Source organism: Culicoides brevitarsis, chromosome 2, assembly GCF_036172545.1.
Source record: "Culicoides brevitarsis isolate CSIRO-B50_1 chromosome 2, AGI_CSIRO_Cbre_v1, whole genome shotgun sequence".
Lineage (NCBI taxonomy): Eukaryota > Metazoa > Arthropoda > Insecta > Diptera > Ceratopogonidae > Culicoides > Culicoides brevitarsis.
In genome coordinates, this window is record NC_087086.1 from 25,251,549 (window position 1) to 25,275,439 (window position 23,891).

The 23,891-nt window shown below is 29.2% G+C and overlaps 1 protein-coding gene across 8 annotated transcripts in view; it reads right to left on the reverse strand.

Moving 5' to 3' along the window:
- Positions 1 to 23,891, reverse strand: part of LOC134832252 (collagen alpha-1(XVIII) chain) — a 101,299-nt gene that overhangs the window by 58,864 nt on the left and 18,544 nt on the right. For all 8 annotated transcript variants that reach the window (XM_063846233.1, XM_063846236.1, XM_063846231.1 and 5 more), the window contains exons 2-3: positions 2,574 to 2,671; positions 1,669 to 2,204 (exon numbers count right to left, since the gene is read on the reverse strand). In XM_063846233.1, the coding sequence (XP_063702303.1) occupies positions 1,669 to 2,204; positions 2,574 to 2,671 (634 nt within the window). The remainder of the gene's footprint in view (positions 1 to 1,668; positions 2,205 to 2,573; positions 2,672 to 23,891) is intronic.

Consider the following 23,891-nt stretch of genomic DNA (forward strand, 5'->3'; position numbering starts at 1 on the left):
CTTTAGACGATATTAAAAAGTGTGTGGTCTCTAAGAAAAAATCAAAGACGTTGAACAAAAAAAGGAAGAAGGTCTTTAAAGTGGTCACTTTAGGCTCATAAAAATAAATCTTAAAAAGAGACAGAAATATTATAATAAATTATTTATAGAGCGACAAAAAGTGTAGGTACCTACAAATTAACGTGCGTGTCTAATGGAGAAACTGCCGCTGTAGCCAAGAGAAGAAAAAAGGAACGAAGCGGAAACGAGCATGACCAATATTTACTTTTTGTCGTCTTTTGTCTTTGGCTCGCAATTTTTTTTCTGTTATTTACTTTTTAGCAAAAGATTTATTTTTATTATTGTCGGGATTAACGTCATTATGGGCAGTAAAAATGGCGTTCTTTCTGCAGTTGTTCACTTTGTCTCTCAAGAGGTTGTCTGCCTAACGGAAAAAAATCGTTTATTGACTCATAAAACAGATTTTTTCGTTGCCTATTTCCCTCCTAGCGTGAAAGAGAGTGCAGATTTATTGATTTTCCACAACGGAACGTAAAATCTAATCTAACGTTATGTCTATTTTTCATAGTATTAGTAAAGTCTTTAAAGAATGAAGGATGGTCTCCGCATGAGATACGCAAATAATACATACTTTAAATATTATTACTGCAAAAAATTTATCACATCGATTTTTTTAGAGTATTTTGAGCGCTTTCATTAAATTTTAAATTCTTACCTCGGAAAAATATTTTTTAATTAGTTATTTTAAATGAATATTTTTATTTTTTAAAAATAGTGATCATTTTTTTTTGGTAAAAAAAATTACAGTTTTCTAGAAAAAATTATTCAAAGTTAATAAAAATTTAAAAAAATAAACAAAAAATATTTTTAAAAAATTAACATTATTAAATTATTAAAATAATATATTTTTTTTTATTATTATTTTAATCAAAAAAGGTAAATTATTTTTTAAAAAATTTACTTTATTTCAATTTTTGGTTGAAACAATAATCAAAAATTTAAAAAATATAGTTTAAACTATTTTGCCATTTTTAATTAATTTTCAAATAATTTAAAAATATTTAACGGCAATTTTTCAATTTTTGCACAAGAATTTGTAATTTTTTTAAATTAAATAATTTTTTTAATTTTTTTTAATTAATTTAAACTTTCAATAGAATTTTAGAAATTACAGAAATTTTAAATATAGTAATTTTAATTGACAGACAGACATCAATCTACCTAAAATATTTCTAGTATTTGGCAAAAAATTTCTAAAAAAAACATCGTAAAAAAAGGAAGCTCTTCCATAGAAAGTTTCTCCGTTTTTTTTTTCAACCAACATCCATGGAACATAAATTTTTACGACTTTTTATTAAATATTTTGTACTCTCCCGTACGTTGTTGTATGTACATTTTTTATGTGCTCTTCTTCTCTACTTTTACTTCGTCTTTTTCGGTGTGATATGGTTCAATAAACTTTTTGGTCCTTATTTAACTCACTTTTAAAATCAACATGAATAATTTATTTTCGATTTATTTCAACGCGTAAGAATGTCAAATTTTTTTTATGGGCGTGCAATAAAACTTGCTTTAAACTTTTTTTCCCTTTTTTGACAAATATTGAGTTATTTTTGACGCAGGAAACGATTTTTTTTAAAGAGAAAAAAATTTTTTTTTGGTACTTACCTCAAACCGTCCACCGAGCAGAGATCCTGCTTGTCCCAAATAGAGCGTGGATGCCGAATCGAAAACCAATTCGCTTGGATGCTTCCGCACCATTGCCGTGTCCATTTCGATGCAATTGTGATAGAAAACCACTTTTGTACTCAAAACTTTGAACGAAATTTTCGTCCATTTTTTGGTGAAAGGTGCCTCGAATGTCGCCAATGTCTGACTCGTGGTGTGGTGCGCTGCATCTGTGTAGACTAAACTAATGTTCCATCGGTCGTTCGATGTTGGTTGCGTCGTGTGGATGCCCAGCTGGACAATTGTGTCGAGCGGATTGACGACACTGAAGATGTAGCCGCCGGTACGTGACTCCGGTCGAATGCTCGCCATCACTGCGAACTCGTGGAGTTTTTCCGGCAGAATGAGACGATATGGTGACTTGACGTTGGCATGTTGGAGTAACTTGAAGGCGGGAAAACCGTCGGAGCCATCGACAAATTCGACCCCTTCCTCAATTGGCACGCCCGAGAGAATGTCAAACTCGGACAAGGCATCTGGAAATATTTTGCGTGATAAATTTTTGGGTTGACAGGTACACCGAGAAAAAGGAATTTATTGACAAATTCAAAGGAATTTTGAAAGAATTCCCGGTAAGACAGAAATTTTCTTCGTTATTTCTAGTCTGTTAGTCAAAAAAAAATATTAATTACACAGACGAGGAAAGAATCATCTTTTTAAAAAGGAGAAAAAAATTGTTTAATTACAAAAGAAAGAAAAAATTTAATATTTTTAATTACTTTCTTGCAGATTAATTTTTTTCTCATCGCGCCTCTTTAAAAAAAAAATTCTTTAAAAAATTTTAAACTTTAATTTTTTTTCTCTTTTGATGAAAAAAAAACAACGCTTAAAAGAAAATTTCTTACCTCTAATTCCCTGTCCTCTGAACTGGTGTGCTTCTATAAAAACTACCGTCGTTGTGTATGAAAGAATGATCAATAACAGCCATGCATTAGATTCCCACCTGCAATGAAAAATAATAATAATATAAAATTTAATGAGAAAGTTCTCCATTTTATTTTATTTTTTTATTTGCTTCAACAGACAAACATAGAGAAATTTCACACACACACACAATTATTATCATTAAATGAGTGAAAATGAAAAATGTTGGGCCATAATGAATTATTATCCAGACGATGGAACGGAGATGATGATAAGTCATTTATAATAAAATTAATAATATTTTTTACAATTCTTTCGTGCAGATTTTTTTCTGATTGTCTTTTTTTTTTGTTGAACAGAATGAAATATGTTTTTTTCGCTTTTCTGTGAGAATTTCAGAGAGAGAGAGACCAAAATTAAAATATTAATATTATTATTGTTATGATTATTACGTTAATTTATTTAAACGTGAATATAAACGGTTCGCGGTTTTCTGTTATTTATGCGGAGCTTAAGTGAATATGCCGTAAATTAAGGTATAATGTGGTGAATAATTGAAGCTGCAAAGGACGGGCGACATAAATTGAATAAAGTCGGGGTAATTTGTTTGGTTACTTTGTATGTTCGTGTTTTTTTTTGTGCATAAAGACGGGTTTTTATTAGTATTTTTTTTATTTATGAGAATTTTGATAAAAATTCAAATTTATTTATTTATTTTTTTTAGTTAACTTTTTGTATTTTTTTTAAATAATAGTAAAAAATATGGAAATAAAAAATTAATGAAATGAAATATAAAATGAAAAATTTAAAAAGTTTTGTCGATTTTTTTATGACAACGAAATTTTTTCTATTTAATATTTAATTAACCAATTTAATTATTTTATTTATTTTGAATATAATTAACGTCCGGAGTTTTGATAGTTTGCTCTTGAAATTATAGTAGAGTCGAAGCAAATTTCAAAAAATTTGAAAATTAATTTTAAATTAAAAATTTTTCAAAGCCAAAGAAAACATTTATTTGATAAATTTTCTTTATTTTTTAATTAGAAAATTGAAATGTCTTTAAAATTTGCCTAGCTTTATCCTTTTAACATCATAAAATTTTCAAATTTTTTATATTTCAATTATAAAAATATTTTAAATTTTAAAAATTTTAAATAAATTTAAGTTTTTTTTATCATTTTTCGTTTTTTAGTTAAAATTAATTGATTTTTTTTTTTATTAATTAATTTTATTTTAATAAATTTTTCGCTTAAGTTAAATTTATTAATTTTTTTTCTTTATTTTTTTTTATTATAACCAAATTTATTTTTATTCACTTTTTGAATTCAATTAAATTTTATTGATTTTGAATTCAAGTTTCGTTATATAAAAGTAGAAGTACAAGTTTTACAAATATCCAGTAATCGTCAACTTATTGGCAACTTGCATCAACTTGTAATCAATTTTAATTAACTTTTGACTACTGGGTAAAATTGTAAAACTTCTCTCGAGTGAACCGAAAACTTAGCTTACAAGAGAAAAGTTTTAGAAAACTTATAAAATTTATTTCGTTAAACAGAGACCACAAAAATTTTGGAAATTTTCAAGTAGTGGGAAAAAATCAGAAACCATCTTCTCGAAAAATTTTCCGACAAATATGATTTTTTTTTTAATTAAAAAAATCTTTATTTAAAAAATTTGAATTGTGAAAAGCTTTTTAAATGAAAAATCAACAAAATCTTTTAATAAAAAATATTTTTAAAAAATATTTATAAAAAAATTAAATTAGGCAATTTAAAATTATTTGAAATTAATTATGTTGAAAATTTTTAAATATTTTTTTAACATAAAAAAAATAAATTGTTAAAAACTTTTAATTTTTTTACAAAATTTCCGTACCCTGAACCATATTTTTAAAAAATTACCCCCAACAGTTATACAATCAACTTCACATTTGTACAAAAACAAACTTTCTTCGTCATCTCTAATTTGCTTTTACGTACATCTGAAATATCATCATGACTTCTCCGATATTTACACTAAACCCATCATAAACACACATAAGCAACAACATCTGCTCTCACATTCATCATTAATATCAAGATCAATAATTAATTAATTAACGACCGGAAAAAGGGAGCAAATTCGCATATCGATTAGCGCCAAAACGAGAAAAGTTGCCGAAATACGGTAGACAGTCGATTATCTCAATTCCCGTTACTCGCAAGTTGCGAGACAAATCCCCTCGTAATTCACACCGCACTACAAAATTGAAAGCAAAATTAATGAGGCACACGAAAAACTAGATAATCAGGATATTCTCATTAACATAAACAAGCGCACTTTGCCTGTCTGTGTGTTTGCCATATTTTAGGATTTAAATTTAATATTTTTGCGTTATGTGATACACGGAGCTAGCATATGGGGACTGCGCGACGATAATCACGTAATGATTTAACTTTAATGCGATAAAATGCGGTAAAACAATTCGATAGAAATTTACATCCAACGTTCAATTTGTTCGGCTTTATATGAATAACGAGGTGCCTTGTCGGCTTAATTGACATTCGCAACGTAGCATGTCTAGTTTAGGTATGGAAAATTTAATGGAACGGAATTATTTCATCCGTCGTTCATTTTAACGCGCATCGCGATTTATTCTCGCACCACACGCGGATGCTATTGTTGTGATTTCATGAAAATTTAATGTAGTGTAAATTAATTCTCTGCGCTCGTACTGTTTATTTAAACAAACATTTAAAGCAATCTACTCGTGTCATGCGATATGTTCGTGCAACATTTTGCCACAAAATAAATAGAATTAGTACAACACTAACTTTTTAATCCTATTTTAAGAGATTTTCATTCGCTCTCTCTTGATTTATTTTGTCAATTTATTATGTTTATCAACTATTCGGGAATTTTTGTAGTTTTGACTTGTGATTTGACACGTGAAAATTGTTACTGTTTTTCCAGGTATTGTTAAAGTAATTGATTTTCTTGTATATTTCGTCCATCATTTCATTTGGGAATACATGTCACAATAAATTCACAAATTTTGTATGACCTTCTTCTATAAAGAATTTTAAAAAACTGTTAAATTTTAAGGATAATTCAATATTTTTGAATAATAAACAAACAGACCGGTTTTATGAAATTTTATTTTATTTTATTTATTTTTTTTTTGTTGCAAAAATAATTGTTAATAAAAAAATAATTAAGTGCAAAATTATAAAAAAATATTAAATTATAATTATTATTTATTTAATTATTTTATTGTTTATTTAATTAAATTGAAAAATTCAAAATTTAATACAAATTATTTATTTTTAATTTATTAATTTAGATTTTTCATATTTTGTAAATTTTAGAAAAAAATTTAATTTAAAAGCAACTTAAACGAATTATTAAATAAATTTTGAAAAGGAACCAAGTAAAGTAAAAAAAAATAAAAAAAAAATTAATTAAACCCAAAAATAAAAAAAATAATTAAAATTTTTTTTTTGGGACGAAATAACCTTTTTTTACGGCCCTAGGGTCTTGAAACTAAGGCCTTCAAACTTTTAGATCGAGAATTTTCGATACTTTTATTTTTTTGGAAAACATTTTTTTTTTATTTTTTCAAAAAAATAAAAATTTCGGAATTTCTTCATGTAAAAGCTTGAAGACCCCAGGGCCTTAAAAAATGTTACTAAAATCGTACTAAAATAAACAAAAAATAATTTTTTTATTCCAGATATTTAAACTTAATTTTTTAAAATCGTATAGATTTTTAAAACCGTTGGTAACATCAAACACCATTTAACAAGAAACACAAGTTAATTTTCGTATTTATGAATTATGTCACGTAATTTACAATAATATAATTGAATATGTTTGAAGTGTCTGTTTATGTTATTATTATTATTGCACTGCGATGTTCTGTTTCACATTATGCATCGCAAGAATTAAACGTTTAAATTAATTCATTTATGATTTGTTGATAGTTTAATCTGTCTGCTTCGATCTCCATTTAACTCAATTAAACTGTTGGACTGTTTTTTCGCATACCAACACAAGTGATTCAATTTGTCAAAATACATCAATTTGCTTAATTTATCAATTTATTGCTGTCATAAATTTAACAATTGCTCATTCGAACACGCACTCGCATTAAATTCACCAGCACCAACAATGGACGCAATCGAGCCGAAATTTTGAACGGAACAATGGATTTTTTTTTTTGGTAAAACGATTCGAATTACATTTCCATTTGATTGAATTTATCTCTCCGCATTTTCATTGTTTTTCTTTCATTTCCATCCTGTTCCTTGCCTTTTTTTTTAGCACAATCACACATCTTGTCATATGCCGTGATGCGACGAGTGTTTGATGCACATTGCACATTCGGCAAAAAGAGGAAAAAACATGAAAACTCACTTTGAAGCTACATGTTTTTTCAGTGCACACGAATTTCGCAACCACACTCACACACATATCATGCAATAAGTCGAGCACTCGTGGCAGATATGTCACACAAAGGATGAAATACGCCAGAAAACAATTCAGCAAGAGAGTGTGCCTCGAAGCGCCAATGCAATACAAGCAAGTACAAATGTATTTTATGCAATGTTAATGTTACATTTTCTTTATTATGACAGATATATGCGGTAATGGGTATCGAAATGTGATGGAGGAACCGCAGTAGATGAACCGGTAAAAATAAAATATAACAAATATTGTGAAATGAACAGTTTTATACAGTTTTTGAAAGATTTTTCGACTATGTTTTATTTTTATATTGTTTTTAAAGACAAGTAAATAATATTAATTTTTTTAAGTTCAGTAGAAAACTGAATAATAAATTTTCAAATAAAATTGAAGTAAATTTATCTTTCAACAAATTATACAAGTGCTTAATTTACTAAGAATAGATTGATTTGTCACTTTGGATTCAATTGCAGGGTCTTAAATATGCAATATTGAATTAAATTGACACATCGGAGCTTTGAAACATATCATAAAAATATGACTGAAAGGGGATATAGTAAAAATTGGTATTGACTGTTCGAAAGGTGGAGCTTAAAAAAAGAACGATTTTACTAGAGGACAACGTTTGTTTGTTAAATATTAGGTGTTTATTGAATCAGAGGGACAAAAAGAATGATCAAATATTAATAGTTTGTTCTAGTGAAAACTTTATCGTGGTAACAACCATATATACAAGTCTACTATATTTACTAATATATCATTTCAACATTATTCAACGCTTATTTACGTTTAATGTAGAATAGGACATTTTACATTACATAACAAAAGATCTTCTTGAGTATTGATGACATGCATATGTTAATTAGTCTTTACATACAACTTAAATAAAACTGTCCATTTTATATTTCTTGTGATGACCAACCTAAATTCTTCACAAGCACACTGCTCTTATGGTTACTATACTACTTTTTATTTTAAATTTATTTATGACTTTGCCATTTATTTCTTGCTCGCAGAAGCACTTGTATAAACTTTTCTGAGGTGGTTCTCTATTTTTTCCATCTGATTTTTTCCCGATTCTCAATTTAGTCCTAATTTTTTTAATCATGATTTTCAGATGAGTGTTGTCTCTTTCAATCTCTTGGACCCCTTTGACCTTTGAAAATGTCAACTTTAAACTGATTTAATTTAATTTATTTTTAAATGTAAAATCAAAAAATTTGAAATTTTTCCATTTCAAAATTTGAAAATTGTTTCTGAAAACCTTATTTTTTTTCTTGACATTTTAATTTTTTATTTTAAAATCTAAAATATTTCTAAAATAAATTAAATCTAGTTAATTTCAAAATATTTATTTTTCCTTAATTTCTACACTTTTGTTTTATTGAAAACCGGTTAATTCCAAATCCACAAAATTTCCACCCCTATTCTCACACAAAACGAAACTAGAGTATTTTTTAATTGCGGAACAGATGTAGACAGGGGTAAGAACACAATAAAAATATATCGTTTCCTCTGTACCAGAAAAAGCCATTTTTGCTAACGGAAAAAGTGAATAATACTGCATCACACATTTAAAAAAGCACGAAAGACACGAAGAAAATAAATTTTGATGTTTTTCGTTGTTTTTGTCGATGCTGTCTAAATTTTTGTTAGAAAATCAATCTTTTACTGAGGTTGCTGCTTTTTTTTTTGGTGGGCGTGCAACGACACTATTAGGGAAGTGAATAGAAAACATCAATTCTACATTTGTTTGATATGTCACTAAAAATAATATTAATTGAGTCGAAAGGAAGAACTTTTTTTCTTTTCAATATTATTTTGGTGAAATCATCGCCCGCGCAAAAAACAGAGAAAGAACTGGCAACAGAGGAAGAGGAAATTGAATGAAGTCTACAAACTGAAGAAAAAAACAAGAAAAAACATTAATTTGAATGACAGAATCGCGACTTATTTTGTCACTTTTGCAACTCAGAGAGATTCGTTGTCAAGATATTTCAATTTAACGCTCGTAAAATAAATTTATCAAAAGTCTTTTAACGATCCATTAAATTTGATCTCAATGCAAATCGACAAAAAATGGCTTAAGATGTGACCAAAGACGTTTAGTTTAAAAAAATATTAAAAAAAACTACAAAAGAATTATTATTTAAATTAATGTTTTTACAAGTGTTTTTATGTATTTTTGATGAACTTCTATAGAGTTTCAACATTTCATGCCTTGTTGAATCTTTGGATGAACAAAAGCAACAAGAAAAAAAAATCAGACACTTAGCAACACGGAGCAAAAGTCATTTCTAACTCACATTTTTTATTCTAATGATTATGATGATGATGAAAGATTAAAGGCTAAACACACAAAAAATCTGGAACGCAGTGAAGGAGCAAACAAAAAATTGTGGATATGGAACAAAAGCTTCTGTCATTACAGACACTCATAAATCTGGATTATTTTTTGTTTTTTGAATGGATTTCATACACCAGAAGTGAGTAGTAGATGGATAGACGGCGACTTTTATTTTTTCTGTGAACGAAGATTTATTCTCGTGTCAACACGCATTCACGTGAATAATGAAGTTTTTGAAGTGGGGACGCCAGGTTTAATTCCCAAGACGATTTTTTTTATTTCAAAAATTAACAAGAAGTCCTTTCGATTCCTATCAATTTCGTAGAGTTATGTAAAACTTTTGGTACATGATTACAAATTCGTCCCCTGTGGATGAAACGATCGCTTTCAGGCAAATTTCCTTGTTTCATTTTCAGAGGTAAGCACACGAAACAAGGATTAAGGTATCAAACAGTCACAGGACTCTTTCTGACGAACGGAAGCAAAATAAAAGAGAATTTTCTATCTATGTGGTGACGCATGACATACACGTGAAATTCTAAATCAAAATTTATTTGAAGCAATACAATAACTTATCATTTCTCGCTCTCTTCGTCGTGATGATGTCGGAATCGGTGTCGGTTTTTACCTGAGGTGCAATTTTTAGTGAAGAGCAAATATAATTTGGCCGAAAAAAGCACGTGAGACTAAAAGGGATTCCGGTAAAAATAAATTAAATCCTGAGTGAAATGAATGTCGTGCTGCTGCAAAAAGGCATAAGTCTTGATTAGTCGGTAATTTAGGAGTGCGTGTCGTTCGTTCGATTAAAAAGAGTAAAAGGAATCAATAGAACGAGCTATCAATTGGGATTTGCAAGGATATACTGTGAAAAATATTTTGACGTCAATCGAAATATTTGGATGGTTAAAAAAGTTGATCACGTGGTTTTATCACTGCGCAACAAAAGACTGACTTTTAAAAAATTAAAAATTTATAAATTTTGTTTCAATTTTTTTTAACCACGTGGTTTTTTAAATTTTTAAGCCACGTGATTTCTTATATTTTTTAACCACGTGGTTAATTGAAGTTTTAGATCCACTTGGTTTCTGTACTTTTAAAACCACAAGGTTTATTTTGTTTTTTTAACCACGTGGTTTTTTTTATTTTTTTAACCTCTTAATTTATTCAAATTTTCTAACCACGTGGCTCATAATTTTCAAAACTTTTCAACCACGTGGTTTATTCAACTTTTTAAATTTTCTAACCACTTCAATTTATTCAAATTAATTATTTAACCACGTGGTTCATATAATTTTCAATACTTTGCAACCACGTGGTTAATTTATTTTTTAACCAACGTGATTTATTAATTGTTTTTAACCACGTAATCGATTGAAATTTTCCAACCACGTGGTCAATAAAATTTTTCTAAGTGGTATCTTTAATTTTTAAACCACCTGGCTTTTTCAATTTTTCAACCTCGTGATTTATTCAAATTTTCTAACTACGTGGTTAATTTAATTTTTTACCAACATGATTTATTTAATTTTTAGATCTCTTGATTTAATAAAATTTTTCAACCATGTGGCCAGTTAAAATTTTCGAAGATCTTCATTTTTTAAACCACGTGGTCTAATACCCCATAACCGTTCTTTTCATTCAAAATCCTATATAAATTCTTGGAAAATATTTTAAAGTGAACAAAGCTTCAACAAAAGAAGCCTGTAACAACTTTTTCCGAACACAAAGACAATCTAAACAATTACGTTCAATTTACAGCGTACCGTGAAAATACCCTAAAAGCAGCTCATTAGCGAGTCTGTTACTAAACACACAAAACTTGTACCTTTCATAACGAGCACCTTTTCAATATGCCCACAAATTTTTCGTTCAATCAGCCACAAATCTCCATCCATTACATTCTATCCTGTGTTTTGCGTCATAAAATTATAGCTAAATTGCTTTTTCCAATATAAACTTGACTAGCAGACACGACAAAATTCGCAACCTCATAACTAAATTTATTCATCAAAAATCCTTTTGTGTGTGACTTATACTCCTCGTTCGCTCCAGAGAGAGAAAGACGAGTCTCTAACAAAGACACATATTTTAAATGAATGCAAAAGTGAAACAATCGCAATAATAAAATACGATGATGGCAATAGTAACAACGATATCATCATAATAATAATAATCAAGTCTCATGTGTAATTTTATAAGTTGAAACTGCTAGGAGCACAGACGTTTTTGATCAAAAATTTTCATTTGCCAGGGGAAATCCTGCGGCACAAGAGCAAAGATACGAGTTTCAAAGTTTTTTTGATTAATAATAATAATATGATGCAGGAAATACTGTGCCTGCCTGCCTGCCTGAAGGAGCAAAAAAGATGGAATATTGAGGCATAAAAATTATGTAAATCACGGAACGGTTTACCCAAAATTACCCCCATTTTCCTCGAAGTCGGAACACAAAAGCTTATAATATCAAAATTTAATCAATTTATGTACGGAATGGAATGCATGACTCATCTTACGACGAGAAAGCGTACTTGCCGCTGTACGACGTGATGCAATCTATACAATGATGCATTTATTAAAGTTATTTAATGTCAGTGACTGTTATAAAATAATATTGAAGCGTATGTACGGGCGCACCAGGAATCTGATGGCAGACATTTAGAATTTGTGTGATTTAAATTTATAATGATTCGTGCTATGAATTATAAATCACAAGCAAATATTCTACGAGTGTATATGGCAAAAGTTTTGGCTTAAATTTTATTTGAATGTCACTTTCATGCGAAAAAACTGTAAAAAGGTCATAGTTTGCATCGTAAAATGCACATAAGACGTAATGCGATCTCAGATGAGTTGAGTTTTTGTCTTTAACATGTTGATTTGTTATTTTAATCTAAGATTTAAGGATTTTGTTTTTAAAAAATCTAAAGAAAAAAAATTAAAAAATTTTTGCGTTATAGAAAATAATTACTTAATAATTAAATTAATTTTTTTTTAATTTAAAATTAATTTTTTTAAATAAAATATTTTTTTTAAATTTAAATTCAGTATTTTCTTTTTAATATTCTGAAATTTTAAATTTAATGTTTTTATTTTTTTTTAATATTTTTAATTAAATATTTTTAAATTATTTTTAAAAATTTGATTTAAGAATAATTTTTAATTTTTTTTTGTAGAATTTGAGAAAAATCATTTTACCTATGCCCGTAGAAATTTTATTAATTTTAAATTTTTTTTTCTTCGCTTTGAAAAACTAAATGACTAAATTTTGTTGCATTTTGAAAGGTTTTTTTTTTTAAATAATTTTTGTGCAAAACTTAAATTTGTCACAGTGAACTTTTCTCCTGCTTTAGTCTCGTGTGAATTTTGGCATGAAACAATTTTCCGGAACGTAAAGGGAAAGAAAGTTTCGCCAGATCCCAAATTCAAAGTATTAGCTTATACGAAACTATTTGTGTTAGTCCGCCTCATATATCACTCATTCGCTCACCTTTAAAATATTGTATTCCCTTAAAGTGGGTTAGTAAAATATAAATTTAACTGTCATGACAACAAAAATCAATATTTTACATTTTATTTACAGCAGAAACTTGGCTGGACTTGCCAGCGAACAAAAAAAATCGAGTACGTGTGTAACAACAAAACATTTAATTACTTCATCCTCATATTATGTTACTACTGCCTTTCACTCGATTCGCACACGAACTTTTTATATATATTTAAAATAAAATATAAAATAATAAATAAACAGACAGAAAAATAAATTTTCGTTGGCTGCCCGGCTGCAACAAAAGCTGCTTCTGATTAATTATCCTTATACGTGTTTTGATTTAAAAAAAAATTGTATATAAAAATATTAAAATTTATGATCTGTCGGAATTATTTAAGGGTACACAAGGCAACCCAAATATTTGAAATTCATTGGAGCGCTTATGATACCTTTGAATTATTACGATTATTATTATTATTATTATGGAAAAGCGATCCATCCAAAGCGATATTATGTTCCGTTCATGCTTTTAATACATTAAATCCGCGAGAACGAGTGGAAGTGGTTTCGACGAAATAACGAGCGAAATATGCTGATTAAAATATTCAATTTTAAAAAAGGAGTCCTACCGTTTTGAAGTGAAGTGGAGCCCGACTGTTTTACGATGTAAATTGCAAAGTGTTGGCAACAACTTTGTCCTGACACAAAAAGCTGCTGTTTATTTATTTACAGGCGCGCTTGTCCTGATTAAAATTCCACGCACAATATCCTGGTTATTATTACTATAAACAAACTAATTAACTCGGAAAAAAGGCGGCATGGGTTCAAAATGTAATGTACAATGTACATCATTTTGTTATTTCATGATTCTTTTTTTTTTGTTGTTGTGATAAAAAAAAATACGTTCAAAAATTAAAACAAAACTTTTGAGAACAATTTAAAGTACATAAGTAAGCGTAAATTAATGTAAGTGTATTATAAATTTATATAAAATTAAATTATTTTTGTAGTATAAATTAAAATTCGTAAAGTAGTTCGTTAAAATTAAAAAGTTAAATTAAAGGTAAGTACAACTTTATAAAATGTTTCAAGTTTCTCACCCTTCTTAATTTTTTTAAAATGTGAATTGTATAAATATTATAATAAAGTTTTTTTTTTTGTAAAAATTATACGAAATTAAACGAGGTAACAATTGGATTTTTTATAACTATTTTTAAAATAGTGAGCAAAAAAATAAATATTTCCTCAATAGGTCTTCGGACCGCGGTGATGCATCCTCAAACCTAACCTAACTAAAATATTTCCTAATTTTTTTTTTCAGTAATAAAAAATTGAACACAAGACATTCAAAAAAATATTTGAATTGGTTTTTGCTTAAAGTTGAGATTTGTCCAGGACATAATTTCAATACAATGGTATCTATATTTAAAATGTCTTCCAACACGACTTTAATGCTATGTCGACTTTTGAAACTTATTGTTTTGCTGATGCTTGTGAACAAGCTAAATACTAATGATGAGCTATTTTTTCCATGTGCAGTGCTCTGTTGTTGTTGAATCGTAATTTATTACTCTAGTTCAATACAGTTTTGAATGTGGAAAGTGGGAGCCCTCACATATTGAATTCTCTCTTTTTCTTGTTCTAATAAAATTCCTTTTTGGATGTTACCAATTCTGTTGCAAATCCATTGTTTTTTAAAACTGATATGACAGCCAAAACAACAATCAACCCCAAAGTTAGCTTCATGGAGTCTCAAATGAGTCTTCCAAGATATGTTTTTTTTCCTTTTTACTTGTTATTTTTATTAAATTTTTACAAAAAAAATTATATATTTGTTTTAAAATTACTCTAACGATTTTTCTAAAATATTTTTTTCATCTTTTTCGCAGTAAAAAAAATATAATTAAGTTCAGTGAAAAGTTAAATCAATTTCATAAAAAATGAGTATATCAAATTTCATGAAGCAAATTGATGAAATTTTGAAAAATTATCGTTTTTATTAATATGAAACATTTTTCAAAATTGTCTTGTCCTTTAAATATATAATTGCATCAAAGTCAAAAGTTTTCATAGTTTTTATTAATTTTAATTTTTTTTAAGTTTTTACCGTAAAAATCTCTTTAAAGTTCCTTCTAAATAAATAAAATCTTTTCTTTCAACGTTCAATAAATTCTTCATAGGTTAACGAACTGCTTGCTAAAAAACAAATGTTCTAAAATTAAATATTAAATAACATTATCTAGTTACCGCAAAATCACACCGACTCCATATCCGTCCGTCATACCCTTTTTCCCGAAATTTACTTTTCCAACACTTTTTGCTTTGTGATTATCAAGTGTGAATAATTCACTTCAAAAAGGTAAACGCACTGATAATAATAATAAAAATGTTTATCAAAAAACAGTAAACACCTCTCTTTTTCCTTGCTCTCGCTTGATACGGCTACGGTAACGCCTTTGTACACAATCAACAAAAATAAATGAATTACCATTAGATGATTTTAATAACGACAACAAAGCAGCGACAATCTAATTATTTCTCCTGTACCTACAAGGACCAGCTTTTTTTTTAGTGAATACACTTTTCCTCCTTTTGATTACTATTATCATTATTGTATAAATGTGTAAGCTCGTGATCCTTGGCTTGGTGTTGTATAAAAAATTTATCTACATAAAAGAGCGTAACACCATGCCAGGTATAAGCCTATTTGGGATTACGCTCGCAAAAATGTTTATTTTTGTTATGAGTTATTCAATTTGCTTGGCTTTTGTCTGGGCGTTGCTTGCGAAACTGATACATTGTGAAAAAATGTGTTTAATTAAAGGGATGCGTATGAAAAGGAATTCTCTGAAATGATGTATACTACTAAAGTTGAAGAGATAATGTTGGATAATGTAATAAAAGATAAGATTATTTTTCTGGTTATAAATAGAAAATACAACTTTTTTGTGTCAGAGGTCAGGGATGTGAACCGAATCAAGAACCGTGACATCAGAGATTTCACAATGATATCAAATGATTACAACCTCACGCACGGCAGCCGCTTACATTCCTTTAATTACTCAAAATTAAGCTGAATATATACTTTGCATGTAATCTTTTAATGGAACTCATAAAATAAATAAATGTGTATACGACTTTTATGATAGCGAAAAAAAAACAACTAACACGTCATAAAGCTAGAGGTATGTAAGTAAAAATTTTATTACAATTTATAAAATGAATAAATAAAATTTACTCGCGCACACAACACAAAAACAAGTTTAATTCAAATTATTTTTTTTTAATTTAATTAACTTGCCCAACATTACTTATCTCCCGAGTAGAAAATTTATAACCATAATAACGTTAAAAGCAGCAGCAAGTCAGGCTCAAATTACTGTTTTATTGAAAACATTCTGGCAAAAAATAATAAAAAGTTTGAATGACTCAATTTCGCGGTCGTATAATTCGTACATCATCTAGCTGTTAATAATTATAAAATACGCTGATGTTGAAAGCACGAAGGTTTAAAAAAGTTTATTTTATTGAGTTATTGAGGTGGCTTTATCAGAAACATTTAATCTCAATGAGACATAAGTAAGCATGTCAAAATTGATTGCATCTTTATTGAAATGTGGTTCATATGAGTATCGAATGTCTAAATATTTCTCCTACGGTGTCGCCACTTTGAAATCGATGACGGCACGATAAATCACTTGAGACAAATTTTAGTAATAAATTTAAAATAAACAAATTATAAGATTTTTTGAAAGAAATTGAAACACGTACGCATTTTCATAAATAAAGTTGCTAGTGAATTAAGTTAAAATAGTGAATTAAAAGGTTTCAGTATTTAGAATGATTGCTGAAGTTTGAGACAAAAGCTCAAAAAAATTAGTTAAAAAAATAAAATGCGCTTTGGACCGAAAATCTTGATTTCACATTGGGACAAAAATTCAAAATTTGCATTGGGGCAGAAATACAAAATGTGCATCGGAACAGAAATTCAAAATGTGCATTGGGGCAAACATTTTTAGTGTAAAATAGATCAAAATTCATGAATGTGAATTCGGGAAATTACTTCAAAATGTCAACTGGGAAATTATTTGAAATGTTTAATTAGTAAGAGATTCTAAAACTTGGTCAAATATTTAAAATTTGCATTGGGTCACATTTTTTTATGCATTGGGGCACGAATGTGCAATGGGGTAAAAATACGGTATCATGATGACTCTGAAAATGATTATTGGTATTCGCTTTAAAACGAATTTTCTGAACACAAACCGGCTATCACAGACCACTAAGTAAACCGTTAATTGAACATTTAACGGACAACCTTAATGCAAAAGTGATTTTTATATATTTTCATTGAATGCTCGGACTAATTGAAAAATGGATTCTGTCATTTTTTCCAACACCTTAATTACTTTAAATTTATAAGGGCACGAGCAACAAATGACAAGCAATGACCAGACCAGACGTTATAAAACTTAATGTCACAATCTCACTTCAAATAAAAGAGGGACGCTACTCCAACGTAAAACTCTTAAAACGTCTTATAAATTACGTAGAAAAAGGGATTAATTTTCCCAGTATAGACAATATGACACCCAACTTGCATAAACACAGAAAATATCTTAATCCACAGCAGTGCAGCGTCGTATTTTGAGTCATAATTAAAAAATAATAAAAAGTAAACAAGCCGTAACTTAATTTTTGTTCGTTCAAAAAAAAGCGGTAATTATTCTTATTTTTTTCATCCTTTCTTCGTCCTTTTTCTTTTTCAACTTTTTTTTCGATACGGGGAAAGACTCATTACTTTATCATTTTGCAGGAGACAACGGAAAATTACACAACTTCAAATAACTTTTTGCTCAATTAAAAGCGTGATAACAAGTTTTTAAAAGCATAATTTGTTTTATATAACACACACACACATCTTCTTCTTCAACGAAAGATAAACTCTTTTTTAAAGTGCTTGTCTTTCTTACTTTGTATCTCTTTGCTCATTTTTCTCGTAATGAGTCTCGTACTTTGTTTACACATCATTCTAGAGTACTTGGCGCGCGTACACGAAAGCGATGCCTAATAAAAGTATTACTTAACCAGAAAAGAGCACACACATTAAAATAATAATAATGATGCCGAGTGAGTATTTGAGGAACAGCGTTGTGGTGTGAAAGTGGATGAATTTGACGTTTTAAAAGGTTAATTTTATATATTTTTGTTTCGCTTTTTAAATGATAAAAAGTGATTGAGATAAGGATAATAATTTCGAAATGTGCACTGGGTTAAATTTTGTTATTGGTCACTGAGGTAAAATTATTAAAAATTTGAATTTGTGAATTTTTCAATTAAATCGAGCATTTTGCATTCAACTAATTTATTTTATATTACAGGAATACAGGCATAATAGGATCCAACGAAACTCTTCCATCACGACATTTCATTACTTACACATCACTTCCAAAATTGTATATGGGATGTAAGGAAGGCCTGTGCTTTTAAAAGATTAGAATCACACGACGCACAAACTTCTGCAGATACTATTTCATCCGACCAAATTGGTTAAAAGTAAATTACATTTGAACAAAGACTTTCCGAAGGATAATGTCTATTGCAAATAATGTCAACCATCGTCTTGAGAAACAATCGTCCAGATCATCAGAATGTTTTGAGTAAAACTTATAATTTTTAGATAAGATTAATTTCTGTTCAAACATTCATCCAACCTAGTAAACCGAACACAAATTGCAAAACAATATTTGATCAGAATGAAGCAAATCATTGTTTAGACATTTTGGTTTGCAAATCATAGATTTTTCTGACTATAAATTGTTCAAAATACGCACTTAGATTAGAATAGAATATTCTATTCTCAAGATTAGAATATTCTTCGGGAAAATTTTTCACAAGCTGGCAATAAAAATATTTTAAACTCTATATTACAACTAAAGAGTTTTTTAAATCTTCAAAATTAAAAAGAATTAAAAATGCATAAAAAATCGACACTTAATAGACTTAAAAGCTTTAGAAATAGACACTTAAATTCATCACTTTTTAAACCACAGTGAATCATGGCACGAAGAAGGTTAAAATCATGTCGTAAATTTTTTGTGTGTTTTTGTTTCATCTTCAATTAACATAAAAATCGTTTGCAGAATGAAATTACTCCGCAACTCCGGCAGTGAGAGTTTCAGCAAAGTATTTTAAACGAAAGTGATAAGCAAGTACATATTTACACGTCGTGCATCGTCAACGCTAATGAGTGCGGTGAATAAATTTGAAAATTAAAATATTTTTTTTATGGAGATCATAAGAGGCACGTTTGTTATCTTAATTAAAACAAAACGATTAATCGTCATAAAAATCATCATTTTTCGTCGTTGAATTTTCTTTGTTGGACACGAAAAACTGAATTTTCTGTCGTAGAAAAACATTTTCTCACGTTCATAATCCGTAAATTAAGCCATAAACTCCGCCGCTTCTTCTTTCCTAGTCTCGTTTCGACTAAAAGAAACTATGAATATTCATGGCATCCAATTTAAATACTAATTTGTGTTGTTTCTTCTCGCAACTCCGTGTTCCGTGCTCGCTTCTCTTTTGTCTTAATTTCATTTTTAATGTTTATAAATATCGGTAAATGTGTCAACATAAATGTTTTGTGTACGAGCCGTTTTATGCAAATAGGATTTTTCCTCTGTTCTATTCTTCGCTTTTCGCTTGTTTTTTCTTGCACAAAGCCATTATTTTATTTTGTTTTAATTCCGAAATAGTACATTGGAAACACATGTAAAACTTTATCTCTCGCCATCGTACTCGGGAAATGGGAAACGAATTTCGGAACATTGGAGAATTAAAAAATGATTTTTCGCTGACTTTGCATGGGAATTAAAATTGCTAAATTATACACAATCGATTTGATTTGGCGTTTTATTGCTTGTTTGTTTAAGAGATTAAAATGATTACGATTTTGGGACGCACTCGAGTTTTAGATAACAGCAAACTTTTAAGTTAATTTAACTTTTTCTGTTGTCTTTTGGTCGCTTTTCTTTGGAGTGAGTGTGTTTGGAAGAAGTGAGGAGATACATGGTTGTTGTTGATGATTTCCCAAAGGGCGATGTTCTGCAGTAAAATATTGAGCATCCAGGTCAGTTACAGATTAAAATTTTACTTTGACCAAGATTTTCGTGACTAAATTTATAAAATTTGATTTTTGTGGAAATTTCAAAGGAAATAAAAATGTAAATATTTTTAAAATAAAAGAAAAATATTTTAAATAAACATTAATAAAAAAATCATCAAAAAATGTAAGTAAAATTTAACAAGAATTAATTTTCAAGATGTTAAAAAAATTCAAGGTCATTAATTTTTTATCATAAAAGTTTTACTTGTTATTTTTCTAAAATTAAACTCATTCGGACGATAAGATCAGTTTATAATAATTTTTATGGATTTTTTTTTTATGAAAACAAATATTATTTTTTTTTATTCAAAAATTAGGTATGAAAATTTGGAATTACTTTCAAAAACCTTCAAAACTTATTTTCGCAAATTTCATTAAAAAATTACTTTCAACTCAGTGATGTCATCTTTATTCCTATACCGCGCAGTTCATCAAACCCAAATTACTCTTCTCGTTATTCACAGATGATTTAATTAATATTTCGTAGTCGATTAAATTTCATATCTGCCATCACATTAAATTTCTCTGCTCACTAAAACACAAACCTAGCTCCATTATTTGGTTAATGTTGTATAAATAAGATATTAAAACACATCCAAAAAAATATGTGTCATATGTTGCAAATAACAATAAACGTATAATTCGTATAAAACGTGAATCTTTTAATCTCGAACGTGAACGGTGCACGAAGCCAAACAGACGACAAAGATGTAAAATGTAAATAATAGAAAAATATATGAAGAAGAAAAAAATTATGTAAATTTATTTTGGAATAGATAATGTTTGAGTCACTGTATTTTGTCGCATCAACATCATGTCGCGAAGATGTCTCTTTATCAGCGGCAAATATTTTTCTTTACAAAAAAAAACTAGGAACGCCCTATTGTTGTCGTCGCGCGCTCACTTTGTCGGAAGTTACATATGATGAAATGCCTTGCTTGCTCAAACGTAGTAATAAAATGCAAGCGAGTAATGATGATGATGATGTCGTTGCTGCAACAACGCAATGCAACAAGATGTGATATCGTGCCGGTAGATGCACATTTATCAATTTGAACAACATTACAGTAGCTCAAACCACATTTCAATAGCAAGGCAATCAATTTAACATTAGACATTATATTTCACAGGCAGTTAGGTATTTTTACCGTGTTTCGGAGAAAAACTATTTGGGATCATCCGGGGATTGATGGTGATGTACTAGGTTACGTGGTTAAAAATAATAAAATAACCACGTGGTTTAAAATATTGAATAAAACGTGATGAAAAAAATTTAAGAAAACCACGTGGTCAAAAACCGTCGGAATCGAGCCCACTCACCCTTATTTAAGATTAATTTTTTTAATAGAACCCCCCACCTCCCCCTGGAAAGGGAGTTTTTAATACAAGTTCAATTTAAATGTCAATCGAAACTCGTGGAAGTCTTAAAAATCAATACAATAACAAATTGAACAAAAAATAAACTTTGAACCCCTCCCCCTCCTTGGTAGACTGGACCCCCAACAATATCAACAAGTTGAAAATAGTTCTAAAAATATTTTTTGAGTTTAAGGACTTTTGGTTCGCTTTTGGTAACATATCTAAAATTTTAATAAATGTTGTAAAACTCCTTTAATTTTTTTTTTCTAAATGCACTTTCATAATTTTTAATGATTGAGCTCTAAACAAAATTTTATTTGATAAATTTACCGTAAGATAACAAGTTTATTATGATCGTGCCCCACATCTATTTTTAGTTTGTTTTTCTTTATTGGTTATCAAGAAAACGAGCGACGCTGCTTGTCAAGTGTAATCTTCTTATGAACTAATTTGCTTATTTTTTGTGCACAAATAAAAGTTTTACGACTCAAAACATTAGAAATTGAATGAATAAGATTAAATTCCCCACTAAGCCGTTAAAAGGTGGAAAGGATGCTTTCAGACATAATCGTCTCTAATTAGACATTTTACGAGCAAATCAGGTTAATCGTGCAAAAAAAGAACATTTTAAACAACTTTTAATTTTATAGACTGGTAGCGCCAGTCATTTTTAGAGCTCTTCATCATCACTCAATTTATATTTAATAACTTCTCTCCTCATCAAAGAAAATGTCTAAAAATTGTGATCATCAAAAGAAATGTCACGCATCTTTTCTCCGGAATACCATAAGCCTGACACGCCATCAAAAACAGGGTACAAACTTTGATACCACACTTATAAATGATTCATTCACGAAAAAAAAAGTTCTTGAATAAACAAAACATCAAAACATGACATATGTCGTCGTTGTGCGAATCCCTACTTGTGACAGAGATGTTATTTATTCATTCAGGCACTCACTTATCAAACTTCCAGCCAGCAGCATTAATATATTAGAAAGTCATAAATTATATCGAGAAATATTATTCATTTTGATCGTCACATCACTTGACTTCACTTCACACACACGAGAAACATGGGAAGCGAAACCAATATCGTCGCCGTTGTTTTGACATAATCAACTCATAAATATTTTTAACACGTTTCCACTAATGCACGAAACATGCAACAACAACAGGATGGTTGAGATTTTTTTTTGTTGCCGGAAAATGATGAACTTTTGCCAAAAACGTTTTTATTTTTGCTTTCAAGAAAATCTTTAGTGAGTTTTCTTTTTGTGTTTTGAGATTACGCTGAAATGATGCTTGAAGACTTGATGCATAAAAGATGAAAATAATATTCGGAAGTCTATGAAAAAAGGAAGAATTGAAGAAAGACGGAATTCAACTTGATATTAATCAAAATAAAAGAATAAATGTCTAACGTCGGGGCGTCATCCCACTTTTGTGTGAATACTTTTAGATAAATAATGAAGAGTGAAAGAGAAGAAGAAGTAAAAAGGAAGATTACCGATGAATTTCCTTTTCTTCTTTCATTTCCTGTTTATTTGATACATTTTAGGGACTGCCGACAATCGTTCGATAACAATGTAAGACAGATTTTCATTTATTATGATTATCATATTAATAGTTGATATTGAATTTCATCGGAATTTTACTCAGAAATATTGTTGACGTTGAATTGATTTTGTTTGGCTTACTGTTATTATTGGCAACAATGTATCTCAGTGCACTAAATATAGAGAGATATTGGTTTTCTTACACGCAGTTGTCTTTTACAAAAAATTTTTACTAGAAATTATTTAAACTAAAATTTAAAGCTCACAAGTTTGCTAGGCCAGTGGTTGGCGGATGAGAACATTGGTCTCGATGACCAACAGCAGCAGTTGGACCAGTCTATACTGGTCTCTCCCTCAGAGCTGGAGGACTGCCGTGACTGCTGCATTAAAGCTCATTTTTTCCTTTTCTGTTGTTTTTGTTTCGAACTTGGTTTTAAACTGAGTTGTGGTAGCAACGGTATAACAGGGCTGTCAAACTTCAAAAAACTAGTGAGTACGAGTTAGTTGCGCACAGGAAAAAAATTAACGCTGCGTAGCGCTGTGATCAGAAGTCAGCTGTTATTTAAGTTGTAAACAAAGGCAGCGAGGATAGGTTCATAAGAGCCATGCGGTCAATTTGTTTAGCAGTTCCTGCCTTGCTAACCGTTTGAAAGATGCCGTGTTGTTCGATTCTCTACAACACCTGGTCAGGGATTCATATAATTGTTGTTTTGCCTTCGGAAAATGATACCGCAGCGGATTTCATTGTTCAGGTGCTTGTGTACAAAAGTTAAAGATGGATGCATGACCCCATAATTCTATCATGTAGGTGAGATTACTTTGCATTAGTGAGTAATAGATTACCTTTCTCATGTCCTTTTGCAGGAGATGTTTTGCTTTGTGGAGTAATGCGGTCACTGGAATCAATTTCCTTTTTACTGTTGTGAT